The sequence below is a fragment of the Paramisgurnus dabryanus genome, chromosome 17 (assembly GCF_030506205.2).
Source record: "Paramisgurnus dabryanus chromosome 17, PD_genome_1.1, whole genome shotgun sequence".
Lineage (NCBI taxonomy): Eukaryota > Metazoa > Chordata > Actinopteri > Cypriniformes > Cobitidae > Paramisgurnus > Paramisgurnus dabryanus.
The window spans coordinates 9,001,801-9,021,869 of record NC_133353.1 but is presented as its reverse complement, the minus strand read 5'-3'; the positions used below and the strand labels follow the sequence as shown (position 1 = coordinate 9,021,869).

Genomic DNA, 20,069 nt, shown 5'->3' with positions numbered 1-20,069 from the left:
GAGTACTCCCCTTCTTTAACTGGGAAAAGCTGAGAGTGAGGTGATGGGGTGGAGGAGGGATGCTGCAAAAACTGTCATGGGACAGAAGCTATTTTTGGGCACCTCTACGCTGATTGGTTGGATCACATGACCATGCTACTGCTGAACTTAGTTAAATAAACTTCATATACATTTGTTTTCTTTAGAAATTGTAGTTTATAGCGATGGTGAGTCTGAGTTATAAGATCGGCCACCAGTTGGAATGCAAATAAATAAAAGAGTATCTCAAAAATATGAAAAACAGATACAGAAATTGTGGATAGATACATTTTAACAATAGGCCAGTTTTTCATCTTTAACTCACAATAATGTTAAAATAACACTAAAAGGGATTCAGAAAATCAACACTGTATACTAGTTTAACACAGCACAGAGTTAAATATTTAACACGAATCCAGAGTTTCTTTGACTCACAAAAGTGTTATATGCTATTTTCAATGATCAGTGGGGTATTCTGAGCTAAATGATTTGAACACTTAAACACTGTCTTTCTCGGATCAAGATGGTTGGAAACCCAGAATTACAGAAACTCCATGTAACTTTAGTTTTAACATAAAGTTTCTGCTGCAGTCTGAACAGTATAGATTTTACATCCCAAAACGGGAAAATATCACAATCGAATACCTTCTCTGGATCTATGACAAGATCTGCTGATTGTGTAGCCATCTTCAAGAATCGGCTAAAAACCCATCTCTTCCACCAACACCTCACTTACTAATATGAGTTTAAAGGTGCAGTGTGTAATGACGTTTTTGTCTACATACCCTTACATGGAAGTCGCCATTTTGTGCCGCCATGTTTCTACAGAAGCTCTTAACGGACAGAGTGTTTTTATTAAGTTGTCTCCGATGATGGCATGTTTATCGGTTGGCGGCTACCGTAGCTTCTCTATGCGTTTCAAAAGCGAGGGGTTGCAATTCGCAACCTCACCACTAGATGCCGCAAAAATTTACACACTGCACCTTTAATATCTTTCTCTATCTTTATCTTTTCTGTCTTAAAAAAAAAAACGAGCCCTTGGCTATGTACACATTGTTAGACTTGATGTTCCAGTGCACTTATGTTCTGTCCTTGTGTTGTGTTGTGCTTCTACTGTAACCTCATTTGTAAGTCGCTTGGGATAAAAGCATCTGCTAAATAACTTAAATGTTAATGTACATGACATGATGACATTATTTGTCTTTTTAGTCATGGCGTCCCCCTGTGGTCCACTAAACGATGTGCAGCTCATGATTCAGGACAGAATCAAGAAGATTAAAGACATCAGAAACTCAGCAGAGCTGATAAAGGTGAGTGATAAAAGGATTATAAATGTTATGTTTGATGTGATGAACAAACCATGAATTCAGCTTAAGTCTGATGTATGATCTTCTGATGCTTCAGAACAACACAGATAAAGAGATAGCGGACAGTGTGGAGATCTGCACCAATCTAATCCGCTTCATTAAGAGAAGTCAATCTGAACTGCAGGAGATGATGGAGGAGAAACAGAGAACAGCAGAGAAACAAGCTGAGGAGCTCATTAAAGATCTGGAGAAGGAGATCACCGAGCTGGAGCAGATCTCAAACATCGAGGATCATCTCGTACAGGTCTTCATTATTGATAATACCTTAAGTCATTAAAGACTTCATCTGCTGATAGATTCCTTCTCTCTTCTGCTGTAGATTTATCCATCAATGAAGTGCTCTGAGATCAGTCTTGACACTGCCTGTATGGAAGAAGATGAGACTGAACTAATGAAGACATTTGAACATATCCTTATGTATTTGTGTAAGTTATAGATTTACATGTGTCAGACTTGCTTAATCTAAAAAGCGCATAATATTTCTAGAAATCATCTTATTTGTGTTTACAGTTTTGTTGGGGGCGCAGCAGGTGTTTGCAGGTACAGTGTGTGATGACATCTCTCATATACACTTTATTTACTCACAAATCACCTGCTGCAATTCAGTTAAACACTATAATGAATATTGTATGCAACACTCTTTGTTAAATTATGATTTATTTCTATTCTGTGATCTCTCAGAGGATGTGACTCTGGATCCTGACACAGCTCATCCATATCTCATCCTGTCTGATGATGGGAAACAAGTGAGATATGGAGACATTAGACACGACCTCCCAGATAACCCTGAGAGATTTAATACCAGTCTGGGTGTTCTGGGAAAGGAAGGATTCTCATCAGAAAGCTTTTGTTTTCAAGTGCAAGTGACAGGAAAGACTGAATGGGTTTTAGGAGTGGCCAGAGAATCTGTTAACAGGAAAGGAGCGATCAAACTGACACCAGCGAATGGATTCTGGACTTTGGCTCTGAGGAATGGGAACAAATTTAAAGCTCTTGCTGGTCCTGATGTCTCTCTGTCTCCGAGAGTGAAGCCACAGAAGATTGCTGTGTTTGTGTATTATGAGGAGGGTGCTGTTGTTTTTTATGATGTGGACTCCGGTTCTGTAATCTACTTGTATAGTGATCAATCCTTCATGAACGTTGATGAAACTCTTCATCCATTCTTCTGTCCATGTAATGATGATAATGGTAAAAACACAGACCCTCTGATCATCTTACCCTGGCGTAAATGAATGAAAATGAAACAATGTAAAAAGTAAAGGGTTCAGAAAAAAATCCATTTCTCAACCTCATATCATTCCACAACAATAAACATATGCATACACAAAATTTTGTTTTGTTTACGTACACACAGCTCATATAATACCACACCAAATAACTGTGTTGCAATTAATTTCAACAAACATAAGAACTATTTGCGAGCAGGGCATAACTGGACCAATAAAACCTACGACTCTTTGAAAAGAAATGACTTACGACCAGTGTTGGATAAGTTACTCAAAAAAATTAATTACTAAATAATTAATTACTAGTTACTAATTACATCTTCAATCATGTCATTAGATTACTGTACAAACAAATCTCCAAAAAATTTGTCACAAATGCCACAAATTAATAAGGTGTGTCTAAAACATGGTAATACCATGGTAAATGTTGGTGGTTTAAATGAACTTAAAGAGATAGTTCACCCAAAAATAAAAATTCTGTCATCATTTACCCACCATCATGTTGTTTCAATCCTGTATAAATTTCTTTGTTTTGCTGAACACACAGGAAGACATTTTGAGCAATTTTTGTAACCAAATTGTTTTTGAGCACCATTGACTTCTATGGTATTTTTCTCTGTGAAAGTTAATGGTGCTCTGTTTCCTGCTTAATTACAAATATCTTCTTTTGTGTTTAGCAAAACAAAGGGGGGGGGGGGGGTGAACTATCACTTTAAGTGTGTTTGATCTTTTACCACTAGGCCACACCATCATAATGCACTGACAGGTTTGGCACTTTTATCATAATAAACCATTTTAAATCTCACAGAGATGATGTCTGGGTAATACTGCAAGCATTCGAGGAAATATGACTCAGACTTGCTCTTATTTGCTCATATAATGTTGTTTGCATATGATTTTACTATAGATATGTAAATAAGAGCAACTCTGTTAGTAAAGAGTTAATGACAGGGAGTTAGACATCTCAATGAACCTTTGGATTAATACTTTTCCCTCCTCAAACACATGTGTTTTTTTGTTTTGTATTAAAAATATACAACCTTGCCCTTTCACCACATTCAATTTGATGCTTGTGCTGATATATCTGTTCAAACACATGTATATGTAAATAAAGGAGAGGTGCCTGATAACAATAACATTATTCCGGTTTCTCTTATGTCATTGTTAATCTATATTTGAAAAGACCGGACAGAGCATTTTGAATAAATAGGAAGTCTCACAATAAGTTATATCGGCACTGAACCATGTATGTACGCTTTTTAAACATAAAATTCAAAACCTCTAACCTCCAGCCCCAGGCTTTCATTCAAAACAACAAGTTATACTTGCTGCTTCTGCTTCCTTTCTTCTTTGAATTAGAAAGAAAACATTAGCAGAGAGCCACACGTGTACTGTTTAAATATATATTGTTGTGTTGTTATTTAATCTATGCTGGGTTGTTTTAACCCCTTGTTGGGTCAAATCAAACATTTTTTGGGTTAATTTAACCCAATGGCTGGGTTTGTGGCCTATTTAAAACCCATGAAAATAATATTTTTTGTGTGTATGTGTAATCTCCCTTTCATTCAACACTGTACAGCTAGGATCAGATTAAAAAAAACTTAAGAAATTCTCTTAAGAAGAAAATTATTTTTAACTTTTTCTTGAATTCAAAGTTAAAATAAAGTAAAAAATATTTTGTATCCTCAAAAAAAAAACTTCCTAAGAAAGTTCTTATTTTTGAACTAGAGGAAGTGAACTACTTAAGAAATCAAATTCAGAAGAAAAAGTCTTAAATAACATCTTAAAGTTGCCCTCTCAGTTGTTTTAAATCTCAAGATGTTTTTTTGAAGTTAAATTGATTGTTTCAAATGTGACTTGTATTGTGTAGTCAGAAATGGCACTTTACAAAGATTAGTTTAATGTGAAATTTCATACTCATAATAATAATGTAATGGCTTACCTCATGAAACACAAATAAATATTACAGTGATACTAGCTAACATTTGACTTCCTCCATAATAAATTCATTGTGAAATTACTAATGTTACAGCTCTATAAAGATGAGAAAAAAGGCAATCGGTTCATCATGCAAGTCGAGCACTGTGTCATGTATGGTTTAATAGATTATCACCGGGATTGACAATATGAATGTGAAAATAAAAACAAAATGTTTTTAAAGTAATGTTTCTTATCAATTAATTTTAGTTGAAGGCAAACATAAAGTCTTAAAGTCTTCATAGTCAGGGTACCTTTTAAAGGGGACATACCATGAAAATCAGATTTTTCCATGTTTAAGTGCTATAATTGGGTCCTTAGTGCTTCTATCAACCTAGAAAATGTGTAAAAGATCAACCCAGTAACTTAGTTTTGGTAAACCGTTGTCTGCAAGCATGTGAAAAATAGATAATTGATTTTTGGCTCCCCCTGTGATGTCAGAAGGGGATCTTATTATAATAATACCGCCCCTTAATCTGCACTATCCAACCACAGCACTGCCATTTAGGACACAACCAAAACAGCACATTTTTGCACACACCTACAAACTAGTGACAATTTTAACATGTTATAATAAAACTTCACATATGTACTCTGGGGACACCAAAGATTTATTTGACATCTTTAAAAAGTCTGGTGAAATGTATGGTTTAAGAATGCTCCTTCATTTTATGTCTTGAGGTTTACTGCCATCTAGTGCTTTGTTCATGTCAATACACTTTGCTTAACTGCTCTCTCTCTCTCTCTCTCTCTCTCTCTCTCTCTCTCTCTCTCTCTCTCTCTCTCTCTCTCTCTCTCTCTCTCTCTCTCTCTCTCTCTCTCTCTCATAAAATGTGTACTCCGTTCTGTGAATCAACAAGCAGTTTATTTGTTAAGTTTACATCCATTGTCTGATTTAATGTGTGCTACATTGTACAGTGGTGGCCTTTTTACTCATTTCTTATATGATGATCTTGGCAGTATAAAAGCGAAAGGATGCAATGTGGATAAATACACTGCAACCTTCAGATGTCACAGGAAACAGACCAAAGATATATAGGCCATCAGGATAAACTGAAACAAAATGTATTTGGAATGCTCAAGACAGTTTTTAAGGGTCTTTCCAGCATATTATCAATAATTGAGCCATCATAAAGTATGCACCATATAATTAATGCAAATCATATGAGATGAGAAGAAATCATTTATAGTTGCATAAAGAAAATGTATAGATTTTCTCTCCTGTATGTTGCACCATATAAACTGCATTAGTTGTATGTAAAGAGTTTATAGCAGTTTATAGCCACTAAATCCCTATGACATTCACTAAATGTTAACTCAGTTCATGCACACGCATGACTCCTCCTCCCTAAATAATTCAGTTCTCTGTTGAATAGTTTGTACAGTACATTGCTAAGGAAAGCTTCAACAGTCGTACATTCCATTATTAAGTGAAGGCTATATACATTTTAGGCATAACATACCAGAGGTTCATTGTTGCATAGCCTGATATATTTTTTAAATAGTGTGAGATACTTGTTGTTGTGGACATCGCCATTACAGACATACATCTGTTTAACAGTATATTGTTCAGCCTGATGCGGTTAAATCACATTAAAAGTAGAAACAGCCCATTATACTTTTCTTTTCAAGTGTTTATATATGAATGTTAAGCAATTTGCAGACCATACAGTCCATGGTTGTCCGATGACATCCGATAATGATTTTTCCAAGAGCACATTCATTAACAGATGATTGCAAAAATGACCAATAAAAAGTTGTTTACGAATTTCTTTCTGCATATCTGTAGAGAGAAATACCAGGTTTTTGCTCGGTTGATATAGTCCTTTGCTCTTTAAAGCTAACAAACAAATAGGGCCCGCAAGTGTCTGACTCTTCTGTGTGGCCAGCGTCTGAACATCATAATCCCAATGCTTTGTGTTCATTATTGCTAAAGTTGTTTCTGAATCCATTAATGATAACAGACAGTGAAGAGGATGTGAAGATTATAATAAATGCTTCCTGAGTAACAGGATATGTCTTCCATTTCAGAAGTTTATCTCAACCAATCCGTGGCAGTCTTTAGTGCGTCCAACTCCAAAACCGAAGGCCCATCATAAAGACGTCTCCACGCATGAACTGTTCCTGTGGAAGGAGCGATGGTTTGTGCAGCTCTCGCTGCAGTGCACGATAAGGACCGGAAAGTAAAGAGCATCTTGGTAGGGCGGTGGGTCCTCCTCATCTGCAACGATTCTTCCAGACAGGCATCGCGTGTTCTCGCTGGGACTCTCGGGTTCATCCAGGCTTCCGCTCCTCCAGAAACAGCTGCGACGTGAGCCGTACAGCCTGCCCAGAGAGAAGCGGCTGCCGCTGAAGGGGATGCGTGGACTGCCGTTGCAGATGCTCATGGCACTGCGGGAGAAAACGGATGAACTGCTGATCGCCCGGTGACAGCGTTCGCAGTTCTGCCTGACACCTCCCGAGCGCTGAGCGAGGTCCATCAGACCCGCCTCGGAGTAACTGGGCACCAGTTGCTGGTTGGAACGAATGTGCCACTCCAGTTCGGTGCTGTCTATGGTGTTGACCCTGGGGATGCGTCTGCAGTAGGGTCTCTCGTCGCACGGCGTCACCGGGACGTAGTCCGCACCGAAGAGCTTCTCCACGCGGAAGTGGACGTAAGCCGTGCGGTACTCGGTCAGCACCCGTAAGGGCCACGACAGGGTCAGGAATGCGGTTGTCCAGAAGACGTAGTTGGAGACGTACCAGGGGTGGTGGTCCGGGTCAGAAAAGGAAATCATGTACTCCCTGAAGTCCACGTTTTTCAGGTGCATCCCTTCCCGGGCTTCCATGTAGTCGTCCAGTCCTTCGTTATCGGTGAAGAACCTCGCCCGTTGGGTCAAATAGGAATTTTCGGACTCAACGTTGGCAAAGCTAAAGCATTTGGTGAACCTCAGTTTGGTGATCGCTGACCTTTCCAGCCCCAGTAGCTGTTTGGAGACGTCCTTAACTCCACAGTGCCCGTAGTCGAATTCCGCCTCGGCCACGTGCGTGTTCACCCTCTCGTGATAAACTTGCGTGGTGGTGTAGGCATCTCCGTTGCGATAGCGAGTAACCTGCCGCGTCCGCCGCACGTAGTGGTAGCTGATGGCCTTCCACCAGATGCAAGGTTTGGCTTGCTGCATCCTCTGGACCCTTTCGTAAATCCCCTCCACGTGCACTTTATACTGAAGCTCGTTTCTGGCGTGGCAGTGCCAGCATTCCACCAGGTACACGATGTAAAGCATGACGAGGAAGGCCAGCGGAATGTAGATGTAGCCGTCGGAGCAGGGACTGTCATAGTAGGTCACGGGCGTCATGATGGTCGAGCGGGTGACCCTGGAGACGTGGCACCAGACCATGGCCCCGATGCAGCCGTACATGAGCATGGAAAGCAGCAGGCATTTCCAGAATGCCTCTCTGCACATGGACTTACTCAACGATTGCTTGACGGGTGTTTGCTGCACATGTACCACAGAAGAGAACAAATGAGTTAAAAACCTACAAAGTGGACTTACTAAAGACTAAAAAGACGACTGCTGCTACTATTTAAATACATTGTGAATATAAATAAGTACTAAATGCATTCTCATTGGTTTATATTTTAGATTTCTGTTGTATAGGATATGTTTTTTAATAATAAAGTAGGCCTAAAATAAATCATCACTACTGAAAAAACATTTTTGATTCCTCAGAAAACCATTAGTAAATGTGTGTACTTTAAACAACATAATTAAAACTGTAAAATTAAGGATATTTGACATCCACATATGCATAAATACTTTTACAAAATGTAGTGACACACACTCATATTTTAATATTCTGTAATTTGACAAAGTCATTTGATTCCTATAAAGCTTTCTAGTATTCTGGAAAAATGAACCTGAGATGTGGAGCCAGTTTATTTTGATGGGTTCCTATTGACGAATTGTCTTTGATGTCGTTTTGGCCATCTGTTCTTTGATAATAAAGCCAATCTTACAGCACATGCTTCAGTGTTACGCGTTCACGGTCACGTTTACGCACGGTTGGATTTATTTTAATCTTTCTCGTTAGAAAATGAGATTAGATGTTTTTGTGAATACCTCCTCTCTGGGACCGTCTGTGTCCTCGCACACGGTTGTGGTGCTGGTGTCGCTGGCGGTCGCCGCGGATGCTGGAGGGGACATGGCCGCAACAATAACGGGTGTGGATCACCAACGATAATAAACACAGCAATGCGTCCAGCCTCTTCACATCACCTCTCTTTAGATCTGTCTATTACCTCATGCATTTTACAACCTCATAATCCTGTTTGCAAACGCCTGCTATTTGATTAAGCATTTTGCGCACCATACGCGTCCTTCGGATGCCTGTGAAACATCTAAAGACAATAACATAAATGCATGCATTAAAAACCTGAGGCGTACGCCTTTAAGCCTTTGATTAGCCGCCATACCTACTGCGCCAAATAAGATGCGCTTTTGACTCCATTGAAGAAATAACAATGCGCTTTGTTTCCTGTGCGTCTTTGGCGCGTATTTACAGTCCTTTATAGTAAATTAAAGGGATGAAACTGTGGTTCCCGCAGGGGAGGCTGAGGGGTGCTGATGATGCTGAGGGGTGTGGATGATGCTGCGGTACCCGCTGAATGTTGCTCTGTGAGCGGACAGCAGATGTCGACAATTGGACATTTTTGGGTATTATTCAGACAAAAATTAAATCTAAAAGTACAATTCATTACATTGGTCAAGTTTAATAATCTCTTAATTATAAAGAAATAAAAACCAATATCTTATTACATAATCAATTAATGCTGGGAGTTAGACTAAATAAAATTGTATTTAATATTTTTTCTGGTTATAATTATTGTTTTTAATGTGATATATGGCTGAATTGTTCCATAAAGAAACTTTCACATTTTCTGTTAAAAGGGTTTCCTATATAATCTAAAAGGGTACTTTAATTTATAAAATTATAAGAAACTTTGACTGAATGTTTTTTTTTTAAACAAACCAAAAATGGTTCTTCATTGCTGTGAAAAATCTTTTGTGCACCTTTATTGTTAAGAGTTTGGTAATTATACTTTTCACAAACATCATATAGGCTACATTTAAAATGAATCAAAACTTTTCATAAAAGTTGTCTTTGTGTTTTGACAAATTTAAATAAACTTTTTTAATCCACTTCAAAAGTTGACTACTTACTACAGTTATTCTTGCAACCAGTGTTTCAAAGCATTAAAGTATTAAAGGAATAATTTTACTTTAAATTACCAAGAAAATATGTGTTATATGAACCTAAATATTTCAGTTCATGTAACATTCTTTACTTAAAAATGTAAGTACATAAAACACATATTTTCTTGTTGATTTTAAGTAAAATTTTCCAAGTTGGAATTACTTAAAAAGTGTGATAAAAAAATGGTGCATATATAATTTTTTTTTAGAGTTTAGAGTGTACACTGTTAAAAGACATGGTCAAAGTACCCCTGCTGTCAGTGGGGCAGTACTCTTCCAGGGCCCCCATTGGCTAAAATGATTAAAAATAAATAAATAAATTATATTTCAAAAGATACTTTGTACGATACTTTGCATTTATTATTTACCAACAACCTAAAAATTTAAGGCAGGGTCCATATAATCTATGTTGACATTTGAAATCACCTAAACAAACACGCCCCCACCCCAATAGAATCTGGACCCTCCTTTGATAGACCCCCCCACATATATGCAACCCATGCAATGATGTCGGTTAGTAGACACGCCCCTTACTGCTGATTGGCTACAAGTGTGTTTCGGTAGTTGGCCTCAACTTTCTGAAAAGTGTTTTTCAGAAATCATGGACCCCGCCTTTAATAGATTCTTGATTAGCCTATACCATATATAAGTTAACACCCCGCGAATGCTACAACAATGTCAGTACGCATTAATTAAACAAATTATCTAGGCTATAAAATCATAAACTTATAAGACATCACTTTCTCAAATGTTTCGTACTATTTAAAACAACACCTGCACAGCAAAATCACCAGTGGTGTTTATTTGAGTACCACCAGACCTGGTACCCATATACACCAGCAGTGTACATTTAACATTAATTTTGCTGTGTGGTGTGTAATGACCTCTCACGAACTGTACAAGTTTTCAATATTTAATTTGTATTTTCAAACACTGCTGTTTGAAATAAGTTTGCTGTAAAAGAGTTTGGATCACTTTTTGAAAATCATGTCTGAAACAAGCCAAAGCAATGCTTTAAAACTCTAAAAGCCAGACAACATGAAATGTGCAAAAAATTAGAAATAATGATAATCTTGTTTACTTAGTAAACCATACTGTGATTTGGGACTCTGGACAACAAAACATACGGGTGCATGTTTGAAATTGAGATTCATAGTCATCTAAAGCTGAGTAAATAATCTTTCCATTGACGTTTGGTTTGTGGGTATTTTGCCAAGATGCAAGATGCAGTATGAGGGTGCAAAAAGTTTAAAGTTGTGCAAATGAAGTCTTTAGTAAAATATATTACTACTGATAAATTCATTTTTTATATATTTACCTTAGGATATTTACAAAATATCTTTTCTTGATAACCTAATGATTTTTGGCATAAAAAATTGATAATTTTGACCCATACAATGGATTGTTGGCTATTGCAACACATATACCCATGTCTGGTTTTGTGGTCCAGGGTCACATTTATTAACTGTATAAAGATTTGTGATGGCTGTTATGCTGCTGATTAATTTTTCTTTAGTTATTGTCGAGTATTGTTGTATTGCTTTGGTTTACTTTAAGAGTAGCACGTTTTGTGTCCATGTCATGTGTTCATGTTCACAGAAGATGTCTTTAATGGTTGATGAATAAGATGGTGAGCTGTGAAATGTGTGAGGATTCACTTAAAGAGTATTTTAAAGGTGAACAATTATTTTTAACGCCCGAGCACCGAGGAGCAGGCCAGCGGCCTTCACCATGAGTGCAAAGCCCCATTGTTTTTGCTCCGTTTATTCAGTTAATTTACTGCAAACTTTTAATGTAGCCAGTCATAGTTACCTTGTGCAAACACAAACATTAGACATGGTGTAGATGATAATTTATTCATTTCTCATTGAATTAAATAGAACATTGATGATTTTTTTGCAATTTTAGACTTCCATTTGTGATTCTCAGACAGTCATACAACATATGAAATGCTTTGATACTGTAAATCAGACACCATAGATGACTTAAACAATAAACTCTTAAATTAGTCTCCAAAAATCTCTTTTAAGTTTCAATATATGTATGAAACAACACTGTAGGCTATCTAAACACAGAAATTTAAGTTCAGTTTAAAGAATCATCATTAGAGAATCAAAGCTTTCTGTGATTTGAGATGATAATAGCAGATCACTTTAACACCATTAGTGAATAATAAACATTAGTGAAAAAGCAAAATGTCTGACTGATTTACCAACTAAAGCAAATATTCAGACTGAACTGACACGTATGTATTGACAATACAAGTAAAGATGCATTTTCGAGACCAATGACACAAAAAATGTTTAAAAACCAATAAAAAGCAGCGTGTTTTCCATCTAAACAGACATTTGATAAGCTCTGAAATAAAGTGCACTCACAATATCCTGATATTAAACACCACACTAACACACTTACAACATTTATCGTGCATGACAACATTTAGGTGAACAACAGAGAGATCTGCAGACTCTTCATGCCACACACAGGTATAAACAAAGGTGTACAATAAAGTTTTCGTTTTGGTGAAGTAAAGGGACAAAGAAATGTCATTTTTATACCTTGTGACTCAGTGAGCTAACAATATATCAACATCATAGATTTTCTAAATGCCTTAAACCTGCAATGCAAATGACCTGTGAACATTTCTGAACAAACTGGCATCAGGTTGATATTTGAGCTACGGTAATGTCACACCGGATTGTCACACACATACAGTACGGTAAGAAATGAAACTGAATAAGATGCCACATAAGATGGTTTCTCTGAGACACATCACTTTAGGTCTCCGGCATCACCCTGGATGGTCTTCTTGATACGCAGCAACATCGTGGTCTGCCATTGGTCTAGACGAGAGATCGAATCAAACTCCTTCACCTGAAGGACAATTAAACATATGAGCTACATAATGAAACCCTAAGGTAAAATACAACTCACAAAAGTGTTCGGATGCTTACGTCACACAGAAAAGTCTGCATTTAGGTATGAACATATCATCATAGGTGCCCTTGTAAAGTAACCACAGGTGTAGATCATCACATTAAATGATGTTGATACTTTTATAAGTGTGACTCTAAGAGGGTGTGTGTACACCAAAACATTTCAATATGCTGAAAATGCCAGGCGGACGCCAACTGTGGGCACGTGCCAGCGTTTTATCAGCTGAGCACTCATCAGTCTTTGAACGATACACAGGTTCATTGTTGTGATATTTGTCACGCCCCTCCTCAACTGTGATTGGATGGCCGAGTGAGAAGTGACATTGACGAGCTGAGCGTAACACCCAAAGTTTAACTTTTTCAAAAAAATACCCAGCTGCTGGTTTTTTAATTCTAACAAACAAATGCTGAAATGTAACATTGCATGTCCAATATGTTTGTGATATGTTTGAAAAACTATGATTAAAATAAGGTCTATATGATGAGTTGTATTGAGCATCTGCCCTCTTGATTGATTGATTGATTTAGTGTTATGGACCTATTAAATCCTAATTAAATGGGGTGGAGTTTATAAAATGGCAATCATTCAATTTTTTTGTCACCATTAATTACATTTTTCATGTTCATTGAACTCAATTGTTGTTTGTTGACTCTACTAAGGTTTGTTAAGTTTACTTAAAGGTGTCGCTGAGGATTTTCTCGAATTTTAGAAAAGAACCTCCTTCTCCACTTTTTTTTAAAAATGCGATTGCGCAACACTCCTGATTGACAACTAGTAGGACCAATAGTCTTGATGATCCACCTGGATAAAGAAAATCTTCGCAATACCTTTAATCTTATTTTGTAAAATGAGCTAAATTATTGTTTGTTGAGATTACTTAAATTGTGTGGAACCTGTTGACATAATCTTTTTAATTAAACCCAACATTTCATTTTTTTGAGACTTACTGCCTCAGTGAACGCTTCACAGTTCTGCTCCTCATAAGCCTCCAGAAGTTTCTGTTGGAAGAAGAAAGAAAACAATCAGAGCTAAACTCCATCTTCACCTCATACAGATATATCAGGCATTATTACTGTTTACTGCGACAGCGCTTACTTTCAACAGCTTACATTCTCTTGAGTCAGAGAACGCAGGAAACATTCCTTCATATTTCTCAATGGCAAGCTGAAAGACAGCAAACACCAGATCATGTGCATCACAGATAAGATGGAGAAGAAATAAACCTTCTGTTGTGTTCAATATAATCTACTGACCTTAGCATTTAATTCATCCACTATAAAGTGACACAGAGCTGCTTTCCAGAAATACTCTTTAGCGTTGTATTTCAGCAGAGGATTATCCATCGTGCTGCCTGCTACCTGAATAAAGACACAGTATATTTGTTGTCATCTGTAATCTGTAATGTAAGCTTTATGTCAGGCACCTGCCCCATTACCCCTGGATGACCAAAGTGCCCTTTTGTCAAGGCATTTTTTGTAATTAAAGGCCTGCATAATCTGACTATTAGTAAAATGAATTAATAATAATTTAGCCGTAAATAAAAAGAGTCACATTATGACCTATTGACCTTTCACCGGACAATCTCATCCTGTGCGATCCCTCTGCGTGCATGCTCACACTAGGGATGCACCGATACCACTTTTTTGGAGTACGAGTACTTGCATTTCAGTACTTGCCAATACCGATACCGAATACTTAATAAAAAAACATGATTTAAATTTACAGGTAACAGCTTTAGTCATATAATTTAACAAATACAAAGAACTAGTTTTCCAGTTTGTTGTAAACTCTGCCTCTTTGGACAACACAAGAGGCATTAACCCCTTACACGCCACTCAAACATAGACATTTCTCAGACCGTGGTATCGATTCCAGGTATCGGGGGACTTTTAACGAGTACGAGTACTTTAGAAAATGTGGTATCGAGGCCGATACCCGATACCAGTATCGGTGCATCCCTAGCTCACACGCTCTTACTACTGCACAGTACAGGGATAATATCATCAAGTCGGCATTTCAGAATTAAGCAAAGCGGTTTGCTTGTTACCTATTATTATTTTACAAGAAAGACGTGAAGAGAGCATGCACAGCTTTTGTTTATATTATTGTGTGTAACATGTGTACATTAAATTAATACACACAGCATACAATAAACATGATGCATGCATGTTCACCCGTTTTGTTCTTGCTGTTTTGGGGAGAAAATATTCACGAGCTTTAAGGGGTCTGGTCTTTTTATTATTTGACTAAACTAAAAACTATTTATACTTTGAATAACTATTATAGCAGTTTTTATTTAAGGCGTAGAGTTATTTTTCACAACACTATTAAACAGGCTCGTACTGATTTTCTAATAACTGTTGTTTTTATTATTCAAATAATTAAAAAAAAGATTAAATTCTGAACAAAATTTGATTAAATAATATTTTAAATATGACAAATCCACAATAGCCTGTAAACTTAATAATATCTTATAGTTAGAATGCAATATATAATCAATATATATTATCATTATCACTGCACACACATTAAAATACTCTTTTCTGTTCTGTTTTGCTTTTTTATTTACATCCATATTAATATGTGTTGTGTCAGCATGTAAGTTCATGTGGCCTTTTTATACGTTGAGCACCTGCCCCAAAGGTCTCTGCACGGCCCTACTTCATGTTTATTCCTCTCTATTTAAAGATGTGCTCAAATTTGATTCATCCAATATGCAGTAATCTTCTTATGTAGTTACAGTAAGTAGCTGTAAGTTACCTGTTCAAAGATCTCAATGGCTTTGGGGTACAGCTCCAGCTGGGCGCTGTATGAGCCCACCTTCAGCAGACATTTATTGGCGGAGCTAAATGTGACAACACAACATTTTAATTTAATATTGATGCTTTTGATAACCCATGAGATGGACGATTATAAATATTTAATGAACTTTAGATTGATGAAACAATTACACAAGATGTTAATGACTGAGAAATGCAAACCTGTTTGACTCCTCTCCTTTGTAATAATCTGCGGCCTGCTCGTAATGAGCAATTGCCTAAAACAACATCACAAAGTTCATGCTGGTTTCACTGCCATTCAACATTACTTTTGAAAAGAATATGCTTTGTGTTATATATAAAGAGATATAAAGACAAACCGCACCTTTTCAATATCCACAAGCTCAGATTCATAAATCTCTGCTATGGTCATGTGATGCTTTGCGGCGATCGTGAACCTTCCCTGTCAATCAAACAAAACAAATGAGAACAAATCAGTATAATAGACCCGTACAGTATCTAGCACAATACATCTCAACATTGTATATTCTTACCATGTCTGTATAAATATCGATGGCTGCGTTTAAACAGTTGATAGCCTCTGTGCGATACAAAATATCACAGTGAGTCAAATAAAATGATTATGAAGAAAAACTCATTCATTTTATCCAACCTTTGGGAAATTAGCTTGTTTATTAAAACATAAAAATAGCTCTCGCCATCTTTGTGTTATTGTGCATACATCGCTCTCACCTTGAGGATCTGCCTTCTTGTAAGCATTTCCTGCATCAACAAAGCTGGTGGCCGAGTCCAGTTTGTTCTGCATCTGCATGTGAAGTCTTGCGGCCTGGCAAAACGCATTTCCTGCGGCTATAACAGCAAAAACATTCATCATAAAGATGATAATGATAAAGAGCTATAGTGTTTATGAACGGACAACATACTAGATATTGTACTAGAATGAGAACCACATAAAATACTTGAATTACACCACAGTTAAGATCTATAATAACAAATGTTCAAATATATAATCAGACTATATGTCATGTGCAATATATCTATTCATGCCTTACATAAGTTAAAATGGGTCCTAGATTAATAATTCAGACAGCAGCAATATCAACTAACATGCTACTGTACATTATAAGGCATGCATCTTGTTTTATATGTAAATGTGATTTATTGTTATTCATACCACTCCAGTTTTTAGCCATCTTGAACATGTTGGCAGCTCTTGCATACATTTCACATGCATCTTCTACTTTATGATTACCCCTGTAAAATATGGCAACATTTTCTTCATTATGATTGTAATGAGCATTTCATCATGACGATGCATAACCGATTCATTGAAATGAGTCATTAATGCGTATCGCAAAATGAAAATATTTGACATTGAACAGTCATACTGAGGTTTAATAAAGCATCTCATATATTCGTGTAATATATATGCCCACATAATAAAGTATTTAGATGAAAGGAGCACATTAATAACGCAATGCAATATAGGATTGGATGTCTTTGAATGTCAAATCGTGACCAGCATCATGTCAATGGCGGCTATATGCTGTCTCACCCGAACATCCCTCCGAGAAATGAACCAGAGGATTTGACTTTTTTATCCGCCTCCGCCATCAGCTGCATGGCTTCCTTCTCTTTGCCGGAGTTATCCATGATGTGATGTGTGATATGCGGGTAGATCTGCTGTTAGGCCCGGGGTTTGTTGATATAGAGAGGCTATGTAGCGCAAGATCATGAAAGATGCTCTCTCTCTCCTCCTCTAGTGATGCAGATGATGATGCTGCACGAGTGCACGAAAACGGCGGAGCCTTCTGGCGTAAAGACGAACTGCAGTTGAAGCTGCACCAGTCGTAAATCACTGAATTGCTAAATGTAGTAAAAGCTGAATTCAAATATCAATAAACATTTATTAATACATTTATAAATAAATAAATGGATAAATACATTTCGTCGAATTTTAAATACATTTATACCCTTATTTATACAGCTTATTTATACATGTATTTCGCTTCCGGAAAGTCTGCTTTTAGTTTTTTTTATTCTGCATTAACATACAATTACAATAAGGCACAAATATATTGTAGGTTAACATTCTCAACAAACAAAGCACATTATTTTAAAAAAATAACTAAAAAAATAAAATGAAAATAAATAAATAATCTCAGACATCAGGGTGTTCTAAAAGTTTAAAGTCCTTCAATAGGTTAAGTAATACAATTTCACTTTTCAGTTTTACTCTTTTTAAAGATTTGCAGTAAATCCAAAATTATTTTTGAAAAACAGAAAACAATGGCTTCATTTTAAGCCTGCTTTAAATTTGTTAAGATAATTTAGTTGTGACCTATACAATGCTAAAATGTTTATATATAACAAAGAGTATCTTTGTATATAAGTTACATATTTTTTCTTTTTATTTGTCAACGAACTTTTATCTAACGCACCACCCGTAGAGCAAACCGGAAGTGTCGTCACTTTAGCGCCAAATTTGACTGCCTGCCTGTCCGCGTCACTGAATAAGGAAGTAAACAGTAACTGTAAGTACCTCAGATTATTTTTGTTAAATTATCTTAATTTAATAAGATGAATGAATAGAATGAGTTTCAGTTATTGTTTTTGATTTCATGTTCCTTCTGTTTAAGTTTCGTTTAACCTATATAAAACACCAGTTTAATAGTAACGTTACAGAGATTAGTTTATTTGCGTTCAATTCAGTTTAACGGTAACTTTAATTATCAGACAATGTTTATTAGCCAGCATAACATTATAACGCACAGACCTGTGTTGCAGTCATTCTAGATTGATGAAACGTTAAAGGATGAGCAGTCAGACTGCTGCTGGAGGCCCGTGGAGAGGAGGAGGAGAAAGAGGAAGAGGGTGGAGAGGAGGAAGAGGAGATGGCTCAGGTGCTGGATCAAGAGGAGGAGGGTGGAGAGGAGGAGGAAGAGGAGATGGCTCAGGTGCTGGAGGGGGATGGAGAGGTAGAGGATATAATGCTGGTCAGTATAATAGAGGATGGAGAGGTCGGTCATGGAACAGAGGAGGAAGAGGAAACTATGACAGCAATAATACACAACACAGTGAGTTATTAATTTTATGTAAAGAGAAATAATATTAATCGATTACTGATTTAAATGTATTGTGTGTTTGTGTGTTTTGTCATAGGGTCAGGAATAACTCCACATGTCAGTCAAGCACGGATCACACAATCGACTCTTGATATCACATGTCCATATAAAGGCTGGAGACTTTATTTCTCTGAAGGTGTTTTTCTATTATGTACAATAAATTAACTCATCTGACAACCTAACTTACATAATTGTATTAAACGGTTGATTTTGTTTTCTTTTACAGGTTTTGTTCAAAGTTCACCTTATGTTGAGAAGATAAAGGTGTTTGAACAGTACTTCACATCACAAATTGATCTTTATGATAAGGTGATAATGCAGAATTTTTCATTTATATGTAAGGGAAATATATGCTTTTATGACTTTCAGATTGTCATGTTGTGTTGCATACTTGTTTAATATCAACTTAAAGGTATAGTTCACCCAAAAATGAAAATTCTGTCATAATTTTCTAATCCTTAAAGATATTTTGATAAATGATGGTAAGCACACAGCTTATGGTAAACATTAAATTCCATTATATTTTTTTTCCTACTATAGAAATCAGCTGTGTGCTTACCATCATTTATTAAAATATCTTCTTTTGTGTTCATCAGAAAAAAATCATACAGGTTATAAACAACATGAGGATGACAGAATTTTAATTCTTAGGTGAACTATCCCTTTAATGTCATTTTTATGTAGTAAGTAGCCATGTAATAAAATTGGTTTTCCAAATCATCAGGATGAAATCGAAAGGAAAGGCAGCATTTTGGTGGACTGTAAAGACCTTCTCTCAAACAAGCAGATATCACAAACTTTGCCTGATCTCGCCAAAGATCTTAAAGAAATGCCAGAGAAGATCCTGGACTGTTTGGGTTTAGCAATTCATCAGGTCTGTGCACATATTGTGTGTATGCTTAACAATGTGTGGTTGTCTGTAAAGCACATCTCATAAAAAAGATTAATTCATAACTTCAACTAAGTATTTCAGTATTTCACCTGTGTAAATCAGCCGTAGATGAATTAAAAATGTCTTTCTTCAGGTTTTGACCGTTGATCTTGAGAGACACGCAGCTGAGCTCCAAGGTCAGGAGGAGCTGCCCGCGGGTCTAAGACCCATAATCAACATCCCTCATATCAGCGCCAGGTCAGACTGTTTATTAAAGTAACTTGAACAGTATAACATAGACTATGTTTTAAATAGATGTTATAATAACTGTCTTTTTGTTTTGTTTTGTTTTGTTTTAGGCTATATAATGTTGAGCCACTGACTCCTTTAAAAAGTCTCAGAGCAAATTTATACGGCAAGTTTGTTGCGATCAGAGGTACCGTGGTACGAGTGAGTAACATCAAACCGCTGTGTATTAAGTTGGCCTTCACCTGTAACACCTGTGGAGACACACAAAACGTTACACTGCCTGAT

General features: G+C 36.7%; 4 protein-coding genes across 4 annotated transcripts in view; 2 read left to right on the top strand and 2 right to left on the bottom strand.

The window, feature by feature from the left end:
• Window positions 1–70: 70 nt before the first annotated feature.
• On the top strand, window positions 71–2,631 carry LOC135736831 (zinc-binding protein A33-like). Its single transcript, XM_065255117.2, has 5 exons — window positions 71–1,328; window positions 1,423–1,629; window positions 1,705–1,810; window positions 1,896–1,925; window positions 2,067–2,631. The coding sequence occupies exons 1-5, from the start codon at window positions 1,203–1,205 to the stop codon at window positions 2,615–2,617; spliced, it is 1,020 nt and encodes a 339-aa protein (XP_065111189.1). The 5' UTR covers window positions 71–1,202; the 3' UTR covers window positions 2,618–2,631.
• Window positions 2,632–4,610: 1,979 nt separating this feature from the next.
• tmem151bb (transmembrane protein 151Bb) lies at window positions 4,611–9,233 on the bottom strand. The gene is made up of 2 exons (XM_065255106.1): window positions 8,689–9,233; window positions 4,611–8,064 (listed from the first exon to the last, which is right to left on the bottom strand). The coding sequence occupies exons 1-2, from the start codon at window positions 8,770–8,772 to the stop codon at window positions 6,682–6,684; spliced, it is 1,467 nt and encodes a 488-aa protein (XP_065111178.1). The 5' UTR covers window positions 8,773–9,233; the 3' UTR covers window positions 4,611–6,681.
• A 2,429-nt stretch (window positions 9,234–11,662) lies between these two features.
• On the bottom strand, window positions 11,663–17,322 carry napba (N-ethylmaleimide-sensitive factor attachment protein, beta a). Its single transcript, XM_065255121.1, has 11 exons — window positions 17,095–17,322; window positions 16,714–16,793; window positions 16,272–16,388; window positions 16,073–16,119; window positions 15,904–15,981; window positions 15,741–15,796; window positions 15,520–15,604; window positions 14,013–14,117; window positions 13,855–13,923; window positions 13,707–13,757; window positions 11,663–12,696 (listed from the first exon to the last, which is right to left on the bottom strand). The coding sequence occupies exons 1-11, from the start codon at window positions 17,190–17,192 to the stop codon at window positions 12,595–12,597; spliced, it is 888 nt and encodes a 295-aa protein (XP_065111193.1). The 5' UTR covers window positions 17,193–17,322; the 3' UTR covers window positions 11,663–12,594.
• Window positions 17,323–18,016: 694 nt separating this feature from the next.
• The window catches only part of mcm8 (minichromosome maintenance 8 homologous recombination repair factor), a 6,831-nt gene continuing 4,778 nt past the window's right edge, over window positions 18,017–20,069 (top strand). Inside the window, exons 1-7 of the mRNA XM_065255084.1 lie at window positions 18,017–18,073; window positions 18,327–18,616; window positions 18,702–18,800; window positions 18,891–18,973; window positions 19,389–19,538; window positions 19,690–19,793; window positions 19,895–20,069. Coding sequence (XP_065111156.1) covers window positions 18,355–18,616; window positions 18,702–18,800; window positions 18,891–18,973; window positions 19,389–19,538; window positions 19,690–19,793; window positions 19,895–20,069 — 873 coding nt within the window. The 5' untranslated portion in view covers window positions 18,017–18,073; window positions 18,327–18,354. The remainder of the gene's footprint in view (window positions 18,074–18,326; window positions 18,617–18,701; window positions 18,801–18,890; window positions 18,974–19,388; window positions 19,539–19,689; window positions 19,794–19,894) is intronic.